Genomic DNA, 24,416 nt, shown 5'->3' with positions numbered 1-24,416 from the left:
CAGGCTCAGTGGACTGTCATTGTGTTTTTTCTTTTCTTTAAATATACCATAACTTGAGAAGAGAATTGGAAAGGTTGTATGAAAAGAATGTACATATGTTAATATATTAGAAAATACCTTCATGTATATCTTTTCTTTTTTTCATCCTGTATTCGATAAAAGTTCCATTTCTTTGTGAATATATGTGGATTATGCCATGTACACGCATACAATACAATAGTATGCACACACTTTCATTGGTATTAATCTGTCATACACGTGCTCACACACACACACACACTCACACACACATTGTACTGTCCACCATGACCACTGTGAGTGAAGCAGGAGGCTCTGGATTTTGTATAAATTGTACATGTGAATGATGTTACAGTTGAAAAATTTGTAGTATTGCTATTGGTTTATTTTCTATGAAAGAACATTTGTGACCCGTTATGTTTTTCTTCAATAAAATGGAGCAAGGGTCAGTGTCATGAGTCATGTGGTAATTGTGCTCTTAAAAAAAAAATGTGTCTAAATGATTTATTCGTGATTGTGTTGTGGATTTTGTTCTTCTCCTGCCCACCAGAGGGAGCTATAGGCTGCAAAATAAGATCAAGGTATATTGACGTGCTTTTGAGAAGTATTTTGTAGGCATATTTAGCAGTACAAATACTGGAGATCACAAAATGTTTAATATTCCATCAGATCATATCATCTGAATGTTTGATGTCATGCTGTCCAGGATTAATGTTTTTGTATTTATTTCATAACTTTGTTAGATGGCTTTTTGTCCAAAGTACCATCTGCATATTTATCTTGGATTAATGTGCTTCTGATATAGCATGTTGCTCAGATATCTTATTATATCTCGAAATGCAACTAACTTGTCATGTTTTTTCCCCTATATCTTTTAATTTCCGTGCAGTTCATTTGGAAAGTGTTTTCTGCTGGCATTTAAACTCATCCCTCAAAAGCCAATGGCATTTGACCTGCTCTGCCAGTGAAACTGAAGACTTGTGCTTCCCAATCTTGTTTTAATGACCAGATGCTGAACAAATGTTTGAGCTATCAATGCTTTCTCTCTCTCTCTCTCTCTCTCTCTCTCTCTATGAGTGAAAGAGAGATAGGGACTAAGCTTCTTCTGAATTCAGACCATAGTTGGCCATTTTTAGTAATTGTTCATTCTTTTTTGCAGGTGATTTGTGAATAGTATCCAACCGATGGTAGACATTGGGAGTGTTCTGGAAACCTTTATTTTTCAACTCCATTTGGTGATGCTGAATGTTTTAAGTGGCTTACTGGACACTTGCACTCGCAGTCATGACAAATAGGGGTCAAGTAAAGACGCATCAATGGCCAATCTTTGAAACATGATCAAACTGTGCCAGGCCCATCTGATAAGTGTAGTATCACCTTGTTGGCTGCACAGTGTTTATTTAATCCCATGGAATTAGCCACCGCAACAAATCACACCAAAAGTACAATGTACAAATATTACAAAGTAATATAGTACAAATATTAAACCAGTAATCCTGTAATCTGTACTAAATACGTGGTCATGTTATTTTACATAAACCACGGTGCACTTATATCAACATAAATTGAATTTGTCAGTGCTGTTGTGATTGAAAGTGCTTTAATGATATGGCCCAGATTCGTTGATCCCTTGTAGTTAGGACGTCAATGATGTGCATTCAAGTGGGTGTCCTATTTTCCGAGACATTCATATTTTGTGACTATTGGTGCTTTTTTCTGACTCAGACTATTATTTATTTTGTGGCCAGTTGTCTCAACATTGCACGGTGATAGTATCTTGCTCTTGGGCATGTTGGTAAGGATCATGTGGAGTGAGAGCCCAGAATGCACCTGGAAGAAAAGTGTGTCGCCATGTCCTCAGCCAAGGCTGACAGGTGCTCTTTTTGGGGCCGCTGGCATGCAGTCTTCTTTGCGTGTGTGAATGTGTATATTGGATTATCTCATCTTTCTCTTTAAAGACCCTGGTGAGAGAATCCAAGCTGGATGATCTTCTCCACTAATCCCCCGGTCATGCACCCTCCTTGACCATTGATAGTTTGGTTCTGTAAAATGAGACTGAATCAGCTCTGCCAAAGCAAGGCAAACAGATTTATCGTCATTTTATTGTCTTGCATGCGAGTACATTTTTTAGATCAAAGTAGCATTGTGTCCTTTCCTGTTGTGTCCCATCCAAAAGCCAACTGTGTCACACAGTATGTTGCTCATGATATTTATAATTTATTCATATGCTAGACGTTAATTGTGAAAGGAATATCTGCACGGCTTTTCTGACACTTCCAAATGCCCTACTGAGAAGATATCCTGAACCTACTGTACCTTCCTTTTCACTAATGAACCTGACATTTGTTTCTTTTACAGGGACACCGGAGGAAGTAACATTTCAGACTAGTTGATATTTTTCAAAGATGTGCCACATAAAAAAGGTCAAAGGCAAGTCCTTTTTTTCAGTTGATGCCTGCCAGAAAGGTTAAGGTTACAATATGACCTATGGGAGTATTGTGTAATTCCATTGGGCTGTGCCATGCCATTCTCCAGTGCATGTGATGTAAGAGGAAAGCTGTCTGTGGTCACAGCATGTGTTCTGTTTGCCTGGAGATTTACAGCAGCACAGGAGTAAACATGAATTAAGAACACTGAGCGACAAAAATAAACAACAGCAGCTGGAAAAGCGATGAGTAATGACCGCTTTCATGAACGCACTGGAGAAGAGGTACTGTCCAAATCTTTTTGTATTCACCTTGATTCATGTAAAATGTGGATGTTTTGAAAGCTTTGAGATTTTCCGGACAGCCATTACATTCCGGATATAAACAAATGTGATTGAAGTCTGCAGCTGTGACGAAGTCAGAAGGTTTGCATGCAATTTCTGATTTGTAGCATGCAATAGAAGGCAATGATGTTCTCCATTGAGGTTCACACAGTTATTCACACCATCTCTCACTTTCAGGGCAGTAATCTGTATGCGCACAGCCCCATGTTAATCGTCACATGCATCACCATGGCAATGGAGACAGAATATGAAATAAGACACTACGCAGACTGATTCAAAGGACAATAACAAAAAGAAACCGAACGTGATTAAACTGTTGCCAACAAGTCATTAGCTGTTTATCCAGGATGGAAGAAGACTTGCAACCACAGCCTTGGGTCAAATGTGTTATGGGCACCACAGTTCAAATGTCTCTCAATCAAGAGCAGAAGCAAATGGACCAAGATACAGATCAGCACATAGTGTACATTTGAATTAAAGAACCAGAATTCCCTTCTGACTGTGGGTAAACCGAGTGGTCTACACCTCCCCTTCTGTCGTCACATTCCCCTCCCCTCTCCATGCCCCCAGCGCTTCGCAGTCTCTAGTTCACTCGTCTCTATTTACCTCTTTGCTAATCCCTCACATCGCGCTCTCTCTCTCTCTTCCACACATTCTCTCGATCGCTGTCTCTCCTCCCCTTTCAAGCTCAGAGCCAGCGGGCTGCCACACGACCCACACTGCCTGCTACATGATCTCCTGGAAAACAGAGCTCCGTGTCTTTGTAGCCACTTGCTGCTGCTCAAGCCTTGGTAGATTGCAATCTAGGAGACAAGGAAAGATGCCTTCGCGACAACCCTGACTCCTGTCATCTTCAGATGCGCCCCTGTCCCCTTTCCTAGTATTTTGCCCCCTGACCCTTTACCCCATCCCCTCTCCTCTACCCCTCTCCAGACCTCCCTCATTTAATCCCCCCCGATCTCCCCCTCACCTCGCACCCTCTTGACAATGTTCTCATGTGTTCATTGGCTTCAGCCTTTCCTTGCCTTGCTATCCTCTACCTTGTTAACTTGGGGGTATAACTGCCCATCTAGCTGCTTGTGTCCGGACCATCACACCGTGGACTGCACAGGTCAAGGACTCACCCGTCTTCCAGACTCTATCCCTTTGGACATACGGAGACTCCTTCTGTCTGACAACTGGATTTCCTGGATCCCTTCTGATTTCCTGGTTCTCTACAGTGATTTGGTCTACCTGGATCTGAGAAATAACTCCCTAACGAGCCTGGAGCCTGGGACTCTGAGTACATCCTCCAGACTGGTCTATCTAGACCTGGGGAGCAACAACTTGACTGAGATACCCTCTGGAACTTTTGGGGAGTCCCGTAGTCTGATCAAGCTACGGCTGGGGAACAATCCGTATTTGAAAATGATCAGCAAGGACGCCTTCTTCGGCCTCACCTCCTTACGAGAGCTCGAGCTGGAGAGGAATGCCCTCTCTGGCCTGGACGTCGGGGTGTTGAGCCAGTTGCCTTCCTTGCGGATGATACGCCTGGAAGGGAACCCCTGGGTATGCAATTGCAACTTTGCCAAACTCTTCCTGTGGCTGTTAGAAAATCGTCACAAGCTTCCAACTGGTAAGCTTCTTAAATCTTGCTTTCGTGATCTGCATCCATCTGCGTGAAATAATGTTATGCTATTTTTTTTCCAATAAACACTAGAAACCTTCTCAATCACTTGAACCCTTCACAGCAGTGGCGTAGGTTTGATTTTGAAATTGGTGGGGACGGGGACATCAATATAAATATATTTTAAGTTTTGATCGAAATTATTGCTAAGGATATATCAGTGTCACTGGATATTGGTAGGGACACGTCCCTAGCGTCCCTACTAAATTCTACGCCCCTGCTTCACAGTGTGTGGTGGTTCACCTGTGGAAGATTCAAATGGTCAATAACACTAAGGGTGAGAAGTGAGAATATCTATTTTCTGACTAGGTCATACATGTGGATGAACTGATTTTGTTTGGGATAGAGACACACTTTAGGTGATCACTAGAATATGCAAAATATTCTTGTGCATAATTCATGAAACATATGCCACACAACATGTTCCCTAATTTTGATCTCATGTCTTGTTCTCTTGGTTGACGTTAATTTGAGTAACTAAAGGAAAAAATTGAGGGAACTGTACCCTCTTGTATACACTATCCATTGGTCATTAGGTCACTTACCACTAGTCTAAGTTTAAGGTCAAGACAGCTACATCAAATATGAATGCATGGTCCTCACTGTCCCTTAGAAGCACAGGTCACTTTTCTCCCCCTGTGTCTGTTTAAGAGACCAATGTAACATTAAGTTGCATGTTACAAACATGTAAATATAAAAAAAAATTGTTTGGGTTTTGGTCACACATACATTATATATTGTATACTGCTGGAAACTTAACCAAATATTATAAACATTTGAGAAATGTTACTTTCTTAAATCAGTGTTATCCTCATAGATGTGAATCTTCCTGATAGGATTAAACTCCGTATTTAGGGAAAGATTTGCTTAATATTCAGACTATTTATTTGAATAATTCTGTAACTTATGATTTGAAGCAAGAGTCTTAGATCATATATGACTATATTGATTTACATTTTTATGGTTGTAACTAATAAAGCAGTTCGGTTTCAAAGTAATGATTAACTCAGTTCTATTTGTAAACAATAACCTTTCACCCATTCACACATTTTTGCAGTCTATTGACCTTCCACAATCTTTTATGAACAACACATTTGCAGATTCTTAACAAGTCATTAACAATGTTAACTGACTTTGGTATTAACTTTGAGTTTACTATTACTTTAAATCCTTATGCATGCTACTTTAAAAAATATATATTTTATTTTGGTTTTAAAAAACCAAAATATTTAATGAGTATTTCTTGAGGGTTGTAGAATGTACAGTCTACACAATATCCTTAAGTAATCTTGTCTTACCATTTATGTTCATTTAAATTGTGTAATTACATTTTGTATTGATGAACAAGTGCAGAGAAGAACCAGAGGAGTCTATATTGATTAAAATGTGCCGAGCTGTTTTAAACAGTCCAGATATTATATATTTATATGCATACATTTGGCAGACACTTTTACTGAAATTGGCATTGCATTCAAAGTATACATTTTATCATTTCTTGACAATTAAACCCATAACCGTGGTGTTATGTAGCTACATAATGCTATAAATGCTGGGGGGTTCAACTGCAGGAAAAAATACTATCTTTTTTTATTGGAATTCTAACAAAAATGACAGTCCTTTAAATACATCAGAATCCACCATAATGTAGTCTTTAATTTAGATAGTCAAGTTTAAACTCCCTTACAGAGTTGTAATTCTTGCACTTGGGTATGGATGAACACGTCACATCCATTATTCAACCCAACATTGAATCTGATACTGATGATAGCACACCTTGGGCACACTTTCAGTTGCCTGCTAATTTGATATTCAGGTGGATAATCAAGAGCAAGAACTAAGATTTCCACCAAAATGTAAGCAAAAGTGTGTGTAGTGACATCCACATATGTGACAGGCGCACACACAACTCTTTAAACAACCCTCAAAGGTCAGCAGACAGAGCCTGAGAGGTTACCACGTCATATAATATCACAATGAAGTGAACAAGTTATGCATTTACCACAAGATAACACATGCAGAGTTATAGCAAAAAAGGATGGAATTTGTCAGGCTCATGTAGCCTAGGATTCTGAGCACACTAATCAAATGTATTGAATGAATTCAGTGTAATCTGAATGGAGAGAACTAATGATAATGAGATTCATATATTCAGCTTTATTACACACCAGAGGTGAAGCTTTGATTCATTTCATTGTTCCGAACACAAGAACATGGCTCGCGTTACACATATGTGGTGACAGCAGGCAATACGACACTAGTCGGCTGACTGAGCTTGTGGCCGTTGTGAGGATTTTCTAAATGGGTAAAAGCATGTGCGTGTTAGTCATTTGTGATTTTCGCTTTGGGGATCTCCAGTGTAAAACACTGAAGCTCTAGCATGATGAAACGTCAGATGAGCTCTTAGAGATGGGCAAACAGCCACGTGACAGACTCAACAAAGGAGGCTGAGGTCACTGAATCCTCTGCATGTGGAAAACCCCTTCTGGATGGAGTGACTCATCCACACTTACTGCCTCACACGTTTGATGATGATGTCAACTGACTTTGGCCAATGACATGCACAAACATGGTGGCATTGTATTATGACATGGACGGTTATATATTACTGAGAATGCCGTTTCTTTTATTTTAATTAAAAAATTCATTTTCTCTCTCTCTCTCTCTCTCTCTCTCTCCTAAATAATAATATGCTCCTAAAGAGCTACACAGAATCACAAGGGGCTTTGAGCATGAACGCAATTAAAGGAGAGATGGAGCGGTGGAGCTCTGCCGCTCTGTTGTGTCTGTCTGTCAGCGTGGCTGTATTACGTAGGCGATGTTCCGCTTTAAATCTGTCATCTGGTGTCCGCTGATCACACGGCTGAAAGGAGATTAAAACTCCCTCTGTGAAAATCCAAATACAAACCAACAAGGAAAATTTCACAAATGTTTCCCATAAAGAGAGGGGAGGGGAAGGGGGGATTGGAAAGCATCCCATCTCACTTCTTATCATGCCGTTATGTAATGGGAGTTTTCTGAGTCATATTTGCAACCGTGTTTTTGCTAGATACAAACATTTCCAAATAATAATACCACCATGCTACAGTATAGGGAATATACTGATTATATCATAATATGTTTATTTCTGTAACATTATATTTCTGTAGTCTTATTTCCTATAGATCATGTGTAGCCTATACTATTTTTGAGTGGGAACAAGGATGGCATTAGTAATGATATTAAGATTTTGATATTTCGAGTTTCTGTTGTGGCTAGGTTTTCAATAAAGATATATTTTTTTACTTGATCTCAAACAGATTTGAGCACTTTGTGTTCCAGTGCAAACCAAGCGTGAATTTGGAAAACAACCTCATTTGTGTAGCTTACCCATCATAAAAGCACTTAAATGAAATACTGTTATGTGTTATTACACGTTCAGCTGGATATATAACCTTGAGTTTGTGTATGTGTGTGTGCGCGCGTGTGTTAATGAAGTCCACTTGCTCATTTATTATCCTTTGAAGCATACACTGTCTGAATATGTGACCATCAAATGGCACTAAAGAGCTGAACAAAGAGAAATGAAATGGGGTTTTAAATGGGAAATATAAACTGAAACGGGCAGTAAAATGAAAGAATAAGTTTAAAAACAGCTGAACTTTCTTTTAATTATAGATGCACAACGTTCAAAAGTTCATTAAATATTTTTTAAAGAATATATGCTCACTAAGACTGCATTTATTTGGTCAAAATACTGTAAAACAGTTATATTTTGAAATATTATATTAATATTTTATAATATATATATATTAATATTTAATATTAAAATCTCAATTTAATATATTTTTAACTATAATTTATTCCTGTGATGCAAAGCTGAATTTTCACAGTGTACCTGAAATGTTTGTACATTTTTGTGCAAATTGGCTTTCATTCGATCATAATATGATGTAATGGATGGTTGAGATTTTTAAAAATGACAAAACATGGTGCTTTGTTCAAACTTCCATAATGTTTGTGCATGATATTGTGCAGCTGAGGATGCTTGTGACATTCGTGACCTGACATGTGAGCTGGTTCGGAAACTCACACAAGTCCGGAAACTGAACACTTGTCATGCGAGACCAAACTAAATGTTCCATGGACTCTTCACCTAAAGATTCAATGTACCTTTTTTTTCCAAGGCATTTCTTTTGAAGCTGTCATATAATGAGAAATGACATTCATTTTAAGTAATGTGTACTATGAAAATATACTGTATATTTTATAATTCTAAACTTCCTCCCTAGTCCAATAACACAAAAATAACACTAACAAAAAAACAAAAAACTAAGCTTACGTGTGTGGGGGGCCTGGTAAACCCTACATTATGGGGACAAAATGTCCCCACAAACATGGCAATATCCATAATCCTTGCACATTTTTTTTTTGTCCCCATGAGGAAAACAGCTTATAAATCATACAAAGTGATGTTTTTTTGAAAATGTAAAAATGCAGAAAGTTGTGTGTGATGGGTAGGTTTAAGGGTAGGGTTAGTGTAAGGGGATATAATTTACAGTTTGTACCGTTTAAAATCATTACATCTATGGAAGGACATGCGTGTGTGTGTGTGCGTGTGTGTGTGTATTAGGGCTGTCAAGCAATTAAAAATTTAAATCTAATTAATCGCACATCAATTTTGGATGTGAAATTAAGTCATTCATGTTAGATGAGAAAAGCATTGAAAGACAAGTAACTTAAGAAATAAGTATTTTGGTTCAACGTAGAATTTATTACACAAACTTTTAAGGCTACAATGTGGCCATAATTATTATTTTTATCTGGAGTGTGTTTTTTTTTTTAAGCAGCATCTGAAGTCAGTTGTTGTTGTCCTGCATCATGTTCGTTACCTAAAGGGATACTCCACTTTTTTGATGCGTTGAACACACTGTTCTGATGACGCAAGAGTTGCAACTATGGCAGCTGAGAAGGCCATTCTTTGTGAAGAATTTTCGGAGCCTGATGAAGTCGGTATAAATATGTGTTTAATACTACAAAATATGCCCGATGTTACAGTTACTGCATTTGCCGCCCAGAACAAAAGAGAACATCCCAATAGAGTGAAGGGATTGCTGAAACTGAAATGGAAGCACACATCTTACCTAATTCAGACTAAAACACATCTATTTAGCCTCACATACTGACTTTATTTGTAGTTCATTCTGTTTTAATACCCTGTATTTTCTTTCTCATTTTTAGGAAAAGCACTTAATTACCATTGTTTATTTCTATACCAAATGTCATACACTTGCAATGAAGCTAAAAATATAAACAACTACATCATTATGTTGATATCCTATATTTTTACAATAAAACTTACGACAAACATGTCTTCTAATATCCTCAGTTGTTGCGTATACCGAGCTGCATTGAACACATTTGTAAATTACTTTCCTTGAACCCATTGTGCGAGTTCACTTTAATACCGCGTGCTTTAGGCTATATACATGTTGCTGCTGATTGGACTGCAGTTCTGACACACACCCACCAAACAAGAGAAAACGTATCTCAAACCCCGTTGCACGCCGTTTCCAGGAAACATGACGTTCAACCCGGAAACCGTAGCAAAACGTTGCGCACCGTTTTGAACTTGAACGTGCCCCAGGTCTGGGCTGGGGCGTAGAGCATTAAAAGCATTAATCATGTTCTGTGTATGTATCTATTTATCTAAAGTGAAGTGGAATAAAAATATCACTTTTTTTCCAGAAACTGTATGTATTTTCCACAATAATTGTTTTCCCTCTCCGTCTGTCTCTTTTACAGGGTTAGAGGGTATGGAGTGCTCTCTTCCAGTGGAAGGGCGGCAGGTGTCACTCATTGAGCTTTCTGAGGACAGTTTCCGGGAGTGTCGGGGATTGCTGACTCTCACTGATTATCTTATAGTGATTTTTTCTGGAATTTGTATTTCAGTGGTAGCCATTATTGCCAGTTTCTTTTTGGCTTCCACTATCCACTGTTTCCAGCGACTCAAATCCAAAAGGACAGATGAAGAGGAGACAGAGGAATGAGGGGACTTACTGGACAGAATGGAAGTTACAAATTACCCATAATTCAACACAGGGGAAGCCAAGGGATTGGATAAAGGGGTGACTCACCTTATTTCCATGACAAAAGAACCCTGAATTAGGCCCAGTGCAACTAAGGTGAGGCTGCTGTCTCGCATCTCGTGATTCACAACCTTCATCCGTGTTGCTTGCAAGAAGCATCATATTTTTATACTTGAACACCAATGATTGAATTGAGCCTTAAGACTAAAACTGTTCCTGAACATGCAGTTTGTGAAAACCACTGTCTCATGCCCCTGTATTCAAAAGTAATCAGCATTATATTTTGACATTAGACAGCAACAATGGTCTTTTTATGAGATGTGCGAGTTAGTATTTTCTACATGAGTTATTTTTGGTATTATGTACATGTATCTTGCTCTGTTGTACTGTAGTAAGGTTTAGCTACTTGCACTTTAAAGTACAGAAGGCATTGCACACAATCCCAGTGAGCCATACTGTAAGCCCTTTTTCATAAACCATAATGGCACTTATCACCAAAGAATTAACATAAAATGAGCATACATTGTAAAGTAAATGTTTTTCAAGAGAAGGGTTCAAAACAACATTATAAATATTGTAAGACATGTTTGGCTGTTGTCTGTAACCTACAACAACTTCATAAATGTCATGCATACTCTTAATATAGTAGTTACAGATGGGTCAAAATTATATATCAAGTAATCAAGATATTTTAAAGGCTAAATTAAAAGGGAACTTTTTGTCTTTCATTTTATGTCAATTCTGTCTAGTCAATTCTTTCCTTTTTTACTCTATGTTATGACTAAATAAACATTGACGCCAAAGTGTTTGAAATGATTAATATCATGTCTTAATCTTTTCTTTTTTTTTTCTTTTTTTTTTTTTGCATATATACCTGATCCCAATTCTGATAACTTAATTGTAATGGTATGAAGAAATTATGTATCTGGTGAGTAAATCTTGAGGTAAATTATTTTCATATATAGTCACACGCTTGACACAGTAGGATGATTAACTTACATTTAATAAACACCAGGAACCATACAGAGCACAAAGCACAAAACTTCAACACAAGACCATGAACAGAAGATAACTAGGGTTTAAATACACAGATGATGAGAGAGGAATCAATGAAACAATGAATCACTATGACAACCAAGCAAACAAACTAAACAGGAAAAGGGAAACTAGGCAAAACAGAACAGAAAGAACTTCAAACTAAGAGTCCCAACACACAGACCAAAACAGAGACTATAATATTACATTTCATTATACACTTTTTTTTTAGAGCTCAAATAATTATTTTCTATAAAATCTCCTCTTCATATTGTCTTAAGCCAAAGCAGTCCTGCATTCTGTCACCAAAATAACAGCAAGTTCCTGCAGGTGCAACCAATGACATGATATATCATTCCTCCTTTTCCTTTGACCCAGAAAGCCCTGGAAGCTTTCAAAGTGCAAAGCAAACAATGGAGCAAATGCAGTTCCTTTATGTAATCTCATTTGGCTTCTACTGCACATAGAATTTCGTTTTTTAGGTTGCTGGGGGATGTTTTTTTTCTCTTGATGAAAGCTTCTAAAATCAAGCTTAATATATTTGCTGTTGATGTCAGCTATCCATGACTGAGCAACAGTGACGTTTAAGTTTTACTGCAGCGTCATAAATGAAACCGACGACAGAGAGACTCCACGATCACCCCTCGAGATGGAGATGAGAGAGGATGGAAAACATAGGCTACTATGCTTATTTGTGCTCATTTCTCCCAATTCATTTTCTAGGCGAAAAGTTGAATGAGACAGAGGGAAGAATTTGTCAAAATGAGGCTATGATTCTCCAACATCCAGATCTTCTTGTTGCTATGGTTACGTGTCTGTGGGCCAGTTGAGTTGAATTCAGAGTCAGACACCGCTACTGAGGATGGGTTTTGAATATTTGACTAATCATGTCTCCTCCTGTCCCTTGCCATTTCTCAGTTCCCATCCTCAAAATTGCCTTGATTTATAGCATGTCCATCTTCCATGGTTGTACTAATGTTATGAAATAACATTCCTGTGTTAATCCCTACTGTTTACTCCTTTCCTTAGTATGATTTGGATGGCCATTCTTTAGAAGAGAAATAACAAAAAATAAATATTCATAATTATTATTATTAAAAATAAATATTAATGCGCAGCATTATAGTTCAACCAAAAATCAATCAATTTGTTCCAAACCTATATGAATTTCTTTCTTCGGTTGAACACAAAAGAAGATATTTTGAAGAATGTTGGTAACCAGACAGTTGACGGCACCCATTGACTTCCATTTTTTTTTTCTACCAAAGATTTTATTTACAAAATAATTTTTACTATAAAATTACTATAAAATCAAGTTGTGTTCCAAATTGGAAGTTGATATCACAAAATCTTAAGTTCCTATGATATTTTGATATTTCACCGGGTGTCACCCACATTCCATTGATTTTTTTTATGCATTCTCCTGTAACAAATTATTAAATTTCTGTCCAAATTTCACTTCTTTCACAAAACAGTCACCAAATATGGAGCCTAGAGACTCAGACCTTTCCAACGATATGTGTTTTGTCAAAGTTTTGACTATAAAGTAGTTAATAAGTAAATAAATGTTGTAATATGAAACCTGACACCGCCCACCAGGGGAGGAGCCCGCTAAAAGAATTTAGAGTACCATTTTCAACGCAACGTCCAATTTCAAAACGATTTTCACAAGATGAATTTTGAGTTCGTATAGCCTGGAAATCCAGACCTAAATCTGAAAGATTAATGGTCTGGCATCGACTAATGAAAAGCGGCCAGCTCGAGGGGCGGCACCAAGCATGCATTTGAAAATCTCACTGCACGCAATAGGATAACACTACGACCAATCACAACAAGTTATCACTAGCTACCAGCGAGCTAACTGGTAGATTAGACTCTTACTGTATCCGGTCGGCAAAACAGCAAAAACGCCCTTCTTGCAAAGGAAGGATTCGAGCGCCATCTTCTGTTCCTCTTTTAGATAAAAAGCCAAGTCTAACTCATTCATTGTAGCGGCCAAAGCTGTTTCAAACAACTGGTGTTCATCCATAGCCATCTTGCAATGTTTACTAATGACTTCAACGTCACAGCGCTGTCGTCATCTGTTTAGCTCGCCTCTGGCCCGCCTATATCAGATAACCCGATGTGATTGGTGCAGCTCAGATACAAGGGCATATTTAATGAGCATCATTACTCGACACCAGAGTAACTCGCTGAGCAAATTCAACTTGTGCTTTCGCGAGAACTCTGGATTTCCAGGGTAGAGTTTGTAAGCTTTTGAATGATACCTAATTTATGATGACTACTAAAATATGTGATGTGAAAAAAGGTGATTAAAAAAAAGAGCGCCAAGTGTCCCGCTAGGGACGGTGACAGTTAAGGGGTTAACCCTTTAAGACTATACCAAAATGCATGTTTGAGCTGTTTAACTGAATGCAACTTGCACTGATATATCTTAAAATATATCAGTGCCATTAGTTTGTCTCAAGATGCACACCAGTAATGTTTTTTTTTTCCTAGGCACATTTATAAAAGCTACTTAAATGTCCTAATTTAACTATAGCCCTGGCTTAATCTAAGCCCTGTCTGTGAAACTATAGGCCTAAAACTCATAAATTATTTCCTATCAAAGGTTAGAACAGCATGTCTAATGAACATGAGCATGTGCAATGTATGAAGGTATGTGTCAAGGCCTGTTTTCTTGAACAGGGGCCAAGATTGTTTTACATTCAGGGCAAATGAAACTGATCCTCCAACTATCCACTCAACCAATGGTGGACTATGACCTAACGAAGTCCTTTACAGATCCATGAAAACAAGAGCAACATGACCCTGCATCCTGAGCCTCTTTACTATTGCTGACACCGATGCTGGTTAGTTTACAATGATGAGTGTGATTACAGCAAAGCAAAAAAAAAAAAAAAAAAAAAAGGTCTGTCAATACTGGGTAAAAGGGGGAAAATACATCATTTTTTTAGGTTTCTAAATCCATTGCCAAGTGTAAAATATATATTTGCTACATTATGATGGTTTGGAGCAGTGGTTTTCAACTGGCTTTTCTGATCATGAAAAAAAGACAATGCAAAATGCAGATTGTACAACAAGATACAACTAATGATATAATTGTGCACTTAGTTTATAATTTTTATATACTAATTTACATAGGGAATGAGAAAACTCTTCATATCTCTTCATAAACTGCATATCTTTATCATAATCCAATGTTCAATGTATGACACTCTGACTAATTAATGTATTTTGGTACATATTGTCACAATAGCCCAGTTAACCAGCTAACCAGCACAGGTTGCATCCCGAATCCCAACTGTTGCATGTATGCAGTTAATAGTATGTCTGCATCTCATAAAGTAGATATATTTTTAGATATATATTTTTAAGATATTCCCAAAAAATTGCTAAATAGATTTTATATAAATATAAGATATTTATATAAATATATTTTTGATACAGGTACTCATGTATTAACCTCAGCATGTATTAAAGTATTTAGTTCATCATCTATGTTTAGCCAATTTTATTCTATTCCAGTTTATCCACTTTTAATTCACATGCATTTCTAATATTATGTTATTCAGATACTCAAATATGTATATACTTTAAGAAATAGATCTTTGTTACTTATGCTTTCTGTTAGATATTGGATGCATTCCAATGACTGAATGATGTAGAACTGACAGTTCAATGTACGAGAGGTACTTTTCCAGGTATTTGGTATTTGAATGGTATTTGAAAAATGCTTGCTTTGCTGTCTTTGTTCTGAAGGTGTCAAAACCACAACAGGTATATCTATTTTGTCTATTTTTGCAGCTGTAACATTTGAACGGGTCAACACTGACCAAGCTGCTACACCAACATCTGACATAATGGATAGACCACTTGACCTTTTCTTATCTGATTTAGACACAGGAATAGGATGATGTAAGTTCTCTTGTAGGCCTATTGTTCACTTAGCTTGTTTTCTTCTCTTTTTTGGCAAAGATGATCATACTCAGATCATACTCAAATCCTTTTTTTCAAGTATCCTCAAGTATTTTTTCCTACTATGGAAGTAAATGGGGTCCATCAACTGTCTGGTTACCAACATTCTTCAAAATATCTTCCTTTGTGTTCAGCAGAAGAAAGAAACTCATACAGGTTTGGAACAACTTGAGGGTGAGTAAATGATGACAGAATTTTCATTTTGAAGTGAACTATTCCTTTAAGGCCTTTTCACACCAAGTACGATAACTATAAACGATAATGATAAAGTAGTTCTAAACATTGTTAATCGTTCTAAATATAAAAGATGGTGTGGACGCTAATATAGTTATTGTTATAGTTATCTTTAGTTATTGGTGTAAACGAGCCTTTAGACTGAGTTTTTTAACTTAAGTTTTCTCTCATTTATTTCATTCAACATTGTACTTAATTATTAAAAGTTTTATTATCATCTACAACAATTCACTCTTTATTTGTAATTAATTTATTCATGTTTGAAAATAAAAATTAATTTCATCCTCAATTGTTCATCTGACTGGATCTCTCTGCATCATAAATATTAGTATTGGGGGAAACAAAATTTTGCATTTACTCAAAATGTATTATAAAATTAGAAATGTACTTTCTTGCCTCTTAATTAAAGTAATTGAAAGTTTAAAGAAAATATATTTTCAGTCTAACAAACATATTCCTTAATCCATGCAGTTTACAACATATATTTAGCATATTTTTTAAATATACGTTGGACAAATAAAAAAAGTCATATTTGTTTTGCATAAATACCATTTGATGTCCAATGCAAAATCTTGATTCTGAAACAAAGCCATTGAGAACAACTGGTTTAGATTTTGATAAACGTTAAAGTCAGATTAGGTTATACAGTCTATTCTGTAGAACATTACCTTCAAAAGAGACATTTATATTTTAGACACACTCAGAAAAAAAGGTACAAAAGCTGTCACTTATGGGCGGTACCATTTCAAAAGGTACACTTTTGTACCTTTTGTACTTAAGGTATAGGCTACATATTAGTACCTTGGAAGGGGAGGAGGGAGAGCACTGCCCTCACTCCACTGTCCAGATGTGGAGTTTTAAAGGGCTATGAGCTGAACAGATGGCCTTCTATTCTATTGTAGGCAGGCTGGGATTATGTGGTTGCACACGACCAGCCAGAGGGATGCAGAGCTACTCATGTGCTGGGATTATTGTTATTTTATGTGCTCGGCAGAAGAATAGTGTATTTCATGATCTTCATCTCAAGATATATGGCAAACAGTCCTTATGTCTACTTGCCGCTGAAATGTATGGGGGGAGGTGGGACTACAACCTCTGGAAGGCCTGGTGCGGCCGGAGATTACACTGGATATAGGGTCTGCACGGATTACACCGCTTAGTGCATTTTGTCAGATCTAATGAATTCATGGGATAGCTGTACTGAAGTTCAGTAATTAGAGATGCATGAGCACGTTGCTTATCAGCAGAGATAAATGAGGCAGATTAAAAAAAAAAAAAAAAAAATTTTGGGCCAATAAAATGATGATGCTTGATTAAATATAATAACCATGTAAGGTACCTTTTAAAAATAAACAAGTATAAATACAAATAATATACTACATTGTAAAATTCGCCGAAAAACATCTTCACGTGCAACTCTGCCGCCCTCATATGTGGAAAACAGGAACTGCACCGATAGAAACTCATGTTACTACACACATATTATTCGATTCGAATAACGTTATCTGATATCGCCTGGCGATTTACTATTATATAAAAATTCTCAAGAGCCCATATTTGTGCCTTTGCAGATAAATAGCCCAGCGGTAATAATGTATTATAATTTCGACTTCCAAACGCTAGATGTCACATGACGGTAATTTATTCTCAATGACGTAAAAATCGCTTTGTTTTGGCACATGACCGGAAGTGTCGCAGGTTTCAGGAAGCGTTTCATGAATTCAGTTTGACATGTTGGAAGTTGAGAGATGAGCGCAGAGGACCCACAACAAATGGTGATTACAGATCAGGGTGAATTCCGCAAGATACTCGGACTAATGCAGAACTAAACTACGGGCTGTGACCGTTCACTCTGACCAGTTGTTGGACATGTTTTAAAGTTGTCGAGCAGTGCTAAAGGACGAGCGCTCATGCTAACGCTGCCCGTGTCACTGACGTTGAGTCACAGAGAGCTGTGCTGTTTTGTTCGTCACATGCTGTAGTTTGTTTGTGTTTGTGGTTGTCAGCTGCGGCTTATCATGTAAGGATCTTTAAAAAAATAAAGGAGATAATTTACTTTCTCTTTAGCCAGCAAGGGAAGGACTCTGCTTGACTTGTATAGTGGAGGTCTTCAATTTATTTGGACTGAAATGATCATAGACAGCGGTTGACCGAGGAACAGGATGTTTCATAACAATGGTAAGTTATTGGTTCACCTAAAAAATGTAATTCTGTAATGGTTTACTCTCTCTCATGATTTGTTAAGCAAAATGACAGCCTCACTTTCACTTTCATTGAATGGAAAATGATGCAGTGAACGTAACAATTATAACTGCGGCTATATCAGCCCCTATGGTTCTTATCCACATCTCCTGTACAAACTGTAGAAATTGTCTAGCTTAAAGTCTGAAAAATCACTCGTATTGGTTTCTGTCTGTTTATGTTGGTGTGGCAGATATGTGTTCAGGACAGTGGTTCTCAACCAGGGGCCCAGGGCCCACTAGGGGGCCTCAGCAAACTTACAAGATGATTTCAAATCAGACAAAACAAGCATTAAACCTTTAGGGGTCATAATTGTGATTCTCGGCGGGTCAAAAGTGACTGAACAAAATAAGCATTGCTTTTTTTTTGTAATGAAATAAAACACTATTTTTTGTTTTCAATGCAAATTTAATTTTATATTTTAATACCTTTACTTTTCCATGATTCTAGACAATATTCACCTGTAAATTATGCTGCTTTTATGTCTGCATAAAATAATACAAATATTAGATAACATATTTTATATATTTTTATTTATTTATTTATTTATATAAAATAGAAAAGGTAGTTAAATGCACGCAAGGCAGATTGGTGCCAACGGGTTGGAGAAATAAAGAAAATTTATGTAACATCATAGTGTAACCACTAGATGCCTATATAGACCTAAATAAACTAAATAATCTGATATTAGGGATGTCTTTCAAGATAAAGTCCTAAATAGTAGTATTCTGCTGGTCATGTAATCTCAGCATAGCGGCTGCTGTGAGATGGACTAACGGAAATGTTGTGTTATTGTCATTTATAGTATAGTTGTCAAAAGTAATGTTTCAGTGTAATACTTGCACCTAAATGAATTCATTGGCTGTCTGCACAAACATCAAGCCTAATATCATTTATTCCCATGAAATTGCTCTTTTCATATTTTTCATATTTCCTATTATGACTATTTTTAAAATCCATTTAGCCTTTTCTAATCATGTCCACTGTTTTGTGTGTGTGTGTGTGTGTGTGTGTGTGTTTTCATATAGCAAATGCCACAAGAATGGGGCCTTAGAGTATTGTTGTGTAAAAATGTGTGGCCTTTGATTCAAAAAGGGTTTAGGAAAAACTGCTACACATTGTGAGATCAGATGTCAAGTTTGTGTTTCTTTGACTCCTCAGACTTCAGATGACTGGAGTGAATGCTAACTGTGAAGTTCATTGCCTGCTAGGATTTACTTTAACTGACTAATCCCAGGGCACTCTTCCCTTCCTATAATGTTGGAGGGACTTGTTGCCTGGGTGCTCAACACATATCTGGGCAAATATGTGACCAACCTTAACACTGACCAGCTCTCCATTGCTCTTCTCAAAGGTATTTGAATTTGTTTTGATTTTTAATCAGGGCTGACTGTCTGTGTTGTGTATCATTTTGTGAAGTATGCATTTTGTGATGATCCAGGGGCAGTGGAGCTGGAGAACCTCCCACTACGAAAAGATGCTCTCCGAGAATTCGATCTGCCCTTTGAGGTCAAAGCAGGTTAGTGTTATTCCAGCATTTGGACTTTAATGTAAACAGTTAAAGGTTCAATAACTAATTTGTTGGTTTTGCTGGCTGATATGATGACAGCCCTGGACTTTATACTACACCCCTTGGTGTGCTCTTATGGGAATACCCTTTTGATTAATTTATCAATCAACAAAATAATAGGGACAAAAATAATCAGTTATTCAAAAATAAATAAAATAATCTGATATTAGGGATGTCTTTCAAGATAAAGTCTTAAATAGTAGTATTCTGCTGGTCATGTAATCTCAGCATAGCGGCTGCTGTGAGATGGACTAACGGAAATGTTGTGTTATTGTCATTTATAGTATAGTTGTCAAAAGTAATGTTTCAGTGTAATACTTGCACCTAAATGAAACTCATTGGCTGTCTGCACAAACATCAAGCCTAATGTCATTTATTCCATCTGAAGGTTAGCTATTTGCGTCTTGTGATCTTAATGTGGGAGTTAAGAAAACCCTTTTACAGCAGTCTCTGTCAAAACTGGATTATCTGGATATTCTTGTGCAGTGACATGATGGCACTTTTTTGCAAGATTTTAATATATTTATTCAGCAAGGATGCATTATATTGCTTAAAAGTGACAGCAGAGACATTTTTTATGTCACAAATGATTTCTATTTTAAATAAATGCTGTTTTCATCAAAGAATCCTAAAAAAAACTATCATGGTTTCTAAAAAAAAAATATTAAGCAGCACAGCCGTTTTGCAACATTGGCAGTAAATGTACAGTAAATGGCAAATTTTCTCAACATATCTCTCAGCTAATGCTGTACACTATAGCCTACAGGGAGTCAGTTGTTACTACATTACTTTAAAATTAACTGATTTGTATACAATCACTTAAATTACACTTAAATAAGTTTTTATAATAATGAAGTTATAATACTAACTTCATAATTACATAATTATTTTTCTATTCCAATTCTTTTTCTTTTTATATAAACATTTTAATTGGGGCTGTCATAAAAACTTGACGGATTTATTCAAACATACATTAAATGTTGAAGAACAGTAAGAAAATGTATAGTGCATATGATTGATTTAGCGATTGCATGAGATATGATACGGATTTCGGTAAGTTCTACTATGTTTTAACAAACCTTCTGATGTTCAATCATGTTTATTCTTGCTGTAACTAGTAAAGCAGATAAGATGATCAGTTCACGTGTGCTTTGCTTCGCTTGATCTGAGGCGGCAACAGCAATCTGTCACGCCACATTAAATAGCAACAAAATGGTATTTTTTGTTTGAGTTTCATAATAAAATGGGCAGAATTTGATATATGAGTGGCATCTTTTTAATGATTGTAAAGGTAGCGCTCTTTGCATGCTATCAAAGATATATATAATCCATTGAATAAAAGCTTTTTTTATGCTGCTAAGAGGACCGTTGGCCAATTACATGGTGTAAAATTTCAACATATAAATGCAGGATTCACTCTCGAATTTGCAATTGACAGTGATAACAAGCATAGGACAAAAATATGGCATGTCAAATATGCACAATGTTAAATGCAGACTAATAGATCAATAGAAAAATATTCGTATCAATATATTTTTGATATTCCAAGTATTTGTAAAAGTAATGACTTGTAAATAATCTTAATGGTCTCACTGTACACTGCTATTCATGTTATGGTTGAGCTGTTGCTTACACATTACAGCTGCACTAGATTTTAGATGCTCAGTGATTTTATTCTTAATTGTCCATCTGACAGTAAAATTAAAATGTGAATTTTTAGTAAACTAGTACAGGTAAAAGTACAGGTAAATGTTTAATTGTCCACCTGACTAATACAATTCAAATGTATGACTCTGAAAAACGTTGAAGAACCCTGGACTAAAAGATTGATTCTTGGGACTTAAGAATCGATATCTGTTCATAGAAATGAGAATTGATTTTTTTTACCCAGCCTTAATTTTAAAGTAAATACAAATAGAAAATGGTTATAATAAATTGTAATGATATTTCACAATATTACTGTTTTTAGCCTTGGTGAGCATCAGAGACTTCTTTCAAAAACATCAAAAAACCTTACCAATCCCAAACTTTTGAATGGTGGTGTATATGTAAAATTTTATGTCATTTATAAATATTATGTTTTTCAGGCGTCATTGGGAAGATCACTCTCCAGATCCCCTTTTATCGACCACACAGTGACCCATGGGTCATCTCCATGTCCCAGCTGAACCTGATTGTCGGCCCTGCCCCCCCACAGGAATATGATGAGGTGCGAGAAAGGGAAGCTGAGAAAGAACAGAAGAAACAGCTGCTCAAAGCGCTAGAGGACAAGTGGAAGGTACAGGCTGTTCGAAAATATCAGCAGAATCACCTGTGGCTTTATTTATTTATAAATCTACTTCTATAAAATCACTTTTATGCATTTATGCTCCAAAAATGTTGAACCTTTTACTAATAGAAATGACAGGCTCCAAGCATTCCCATGTGTAAAAAGATTTAAAAGATATACGTTTAATTTAGCATGTGTCTCTTTTCCTTCTATTAATTAGTTTTATGCTATTATTGTCATTATTGTCTTTTTTTAATTAGTTATTATTTTTTTTAAATAATTAAATATTTTTTTTAATAATTTACATGTTTCACCAGAGTGAATGTGAGCAGAGGGGAGAATCTTATTGGTACTCTGCCACAGCATCTGTTGTGACTCGAATCGTTGAGAATATTGAGGTAATTTTCACTATTATTTTTGGTTACTTCTTTACTTGCACTCTGTTGCTGTTATAATTTAATGTCAGAAATTCAATTTTATTGTGCTTTATTTTCTGCATGTTATTAGTTGAAAATTCAAGGTGTCCACTTACGTTTCGAAGATGATTTCTCCAACCCTGAGAAACCATATGCCTTTGGTGTTTGTATCAAGAATGTATCCGCACAAAACTGCTCCAAAGAACCAGTGAGTTGTCCACATTATTTGATATTTTCATGAAGTGGCTTTATCTTTACATATTGGAACATGAAAGGTAAACTCTTCACATACAGGCACAGAAGCTTATTCGGCAGAAGAAGCTGGAAATCAGTGAATTCAGTGTGTACTGGGACACAGAGTGCACCATTCTTGGAGATCTTCCCTCAACAGAAGTACAGGTAGATTTGTGATAATGTCAGGATGTTCAATAGCAGAATGGCTAGTGCTTCTTGTAAACTCTTTTTTTTTAACAATTGTCTGTTACAGGAGCTGATGAGTAAATGTATGCAGAACCATGAGCATCAGTATATATTTGAGCCAGTATGTGCCTCTGTGCTGTTGAGGAGAAATGCCTCTAAAGAACCACTACGATCTCGTAATACACCTCGCATTGAGGGCCAAGTGCAGTTGGAACCCCTCTCACTTCGTCTGTCACAGGTAACATTTTTCAAGATTTTTAAATCTTCCAAATCTCTTGGACCTTTCCTCTAGGGTGTTTTTTCTCAGTTTATTTGAGCACTCTAAGCAATCCTGGGCGGTATAATGTGTATACTTGAAAACTTTTTGTGGTTTGATTTATTAGTGCAATGTCCACTTAAAGTTTGAACACCAAAAGCGCTTGCCCTTTCTGAATGACTTTAACTGAACTGGGTTTTGTGAATTTAAAATGTACCATATGTGAAACCGCCCTTTGTTGACTTTTACAGTTTAGTTTTTTTTTTTTTTTTTTCATGTAAACTAACAATATGATTGACATTTGATTACAGGTTCAGTATCAGCAGATCATGGCATTCCTCAAAGAACTGGAGCGGCGAGAAAGGGAGGTTCTTTTTCGAAAGTGGAGACCTAAACTTCACATTTCTGGAAAGTAATCAGATTTCTTTTTTCTATGCCTATAAAAAAACAAGTAAAAATATGGTTTGATATAAGACTTGAATCCTCTAAATAGGTCATGTTGATTAAAATGTGATAAATCTTTTGTTTAACAATGGTATTATTTTTTCTAGAATAATAACTATTCTTTATTGTTGAAGCTGTCGGCAGTGGTGGATGTTTGCCATTAATGCCAACCTGAATGAGATCAGAGAGCAGCGCAGGCAGGGAAGCTGGAACTTTGCTCTGCACAGGGCGCGTGATGCCAAACTCTACACTAGCTTGTATGTCCAGAGGCTTAAGGGAGAAACTTTGAGTCCACAGGAGGAGGTAAGATTATGGACTTAGAGGATTGCAGGGCATTCACTACAAAGTTAAGATTGTCTCAATGTCTCAAAGCTCACTACCTTTGTATGTGTGCTCTTGAGTTTAAAAAAAACAAAAAACATATTCTTTTATAATCTGTGTCTCTCATATCAATAGAGTGAGTTGGAAAGGATTGAAGATGAACAGACATTGGAGGAGCTGCAGATTCTCCGGGAAACTGTTTATGTCTCCTTCCGCAAACATGAGGAAATTGCAGAGGCAAGCTGAGATGACTGACTTTAGTGCCCTACTTGTGGGCAAAATTAACATGTTAAAGTGAAAAGTCAAGGGTGATACTGTGTTGCCTAATACTGAAAAAACTATATAAAAATAGTAATCACGGTCTAAACATTTGTTAAATCTAATCCCACTCTAAGTCATCTTGTTTTTTAATCATCCCTCATATCCATTTAGAGTCTACGTGAGCCCATAATAAACGAGACCCCAGCCACCTCTCCCTCAGACTCCATACCTAAAAGTGGGAGTTCAGGCATGATCCAGTATCTGCAGTCTTGGTTCCCAGGCTGGGGTGGCTGGTATGGGGGTTCTGAAAGAGGGCCAGAAGACCTTTTACCAGGCACTGCCCAGTGGGAAATTCTTGGTGAGTTTTCCAGTTATGCTCACCGGAAAAAGAGGTTTATTATAATAATTTAATATAATTTTACATTTTATAATATAGAACATTTCTATACTGT

General features: G+C 36.7%; 2 protein-coding genes across 3 annotated transcripts in view; both read left to right on the top strand.

Moving 5' to 3' along the window:
• The first annotated feature begins 2,560 nt into the window (after positions 1 to 2,560).
• Positions 2,561 to 11,335, top strand: lrrc38a (leucine rich repeat containing 38a). Its single transcript, XM_084100005.1, has 3 exons — positions 2,561 to 2,728; positions 2,966 to 4,403; positions 10,236 to 11,335. The coding sequence occupies exons 2-3, from the start codon at positions 3,776 to 3,778 to the stop codon at positions 10,478 to 10,480; spliced, it is 873 nt and encodes a 290-aa protein (XP_083956131.1). The 5' UTR covers positions 2,561 to 2,728; positions 2,966 to 3,775; the 3' UTR covers positions 10,481 to 11,335.
• A 6,112-nt stretch (positions 11,336 to 17,447) lies between these two features.
• vps13d (vacuolar protein sorting 13 homolog D) overlaps positions 17,448 to 24,416 on the top strand; it is a 45,617-nt gene continuing 38,648 nt past the window's right edge. For both annotated transcript variants that reach the window (XM_084099911.1, XM_084099910.1), the window contains exons 1-12: positions 17,448 to 17,944; positions 19,169 to 19,361; positions 19,449 to 19,526; positions 21,665 to 21,855; positions 22,164 to 22,244; positions 22,354 to 22,470; positions 22,557 to 22,661; positions 22,750 to 22,920; positions 23,250 to 23,350; positions 23,517 to 23,685; positions 23,839 to 23,940; positions 24,136 to 24,322. In XM_084099911.1, the coding sequence (XP_083956037.1) occupies positions 19,265 to 19,361; positions 19,449 to 19,526; positions 21,665 to 21,855; positions 22,164 to 22,244; positions 22,354 to 22,470; positions 22,557 to 22,661; positions 22,750 to 22,920; positions 23,250 to 23,350; positions 23,517 to 23,685; positions 23,839 to 23,940; positions 24,136 to 24,322 (1,399 nt within the window). In that variant the 5' untranslated portion in view covers positions 17,448 to 17,944; positions 19,169 to 19,264. The remainder of the gene's footprint in view (positions 17,945 to 19,168; positions 19,362 to 19,448; positions 19,527 to 21,664; positions 21,856 to 22,163; positions 22,245 to 22,353; positions 22,471 to 22,556; positions 22,662 to 22,749; positions 22,921 to 23,249; positions 23,351 to 23,516; positions 23,686 to 23,838; positions 23,941 to 24,135; positions 24,323 to 24,416) is intronic.

Source organism: Abramis brama (genome assembly GCF_963993115.1).
Source record: "Abramis brama genome assembly, chromosome: 22".
Classification (NCBI taxonomy): domain Eukaryota; kingdom Metazoa; phylum Chordata; class Actinopteri; order Cypriniformes; family Leuciscidae; genus Abramis; species Abramis brama.
Note: the sequence above shows the minus strand (reverse complement) of the source record. Positions and strands in the feature narration are given on the sequence as shown.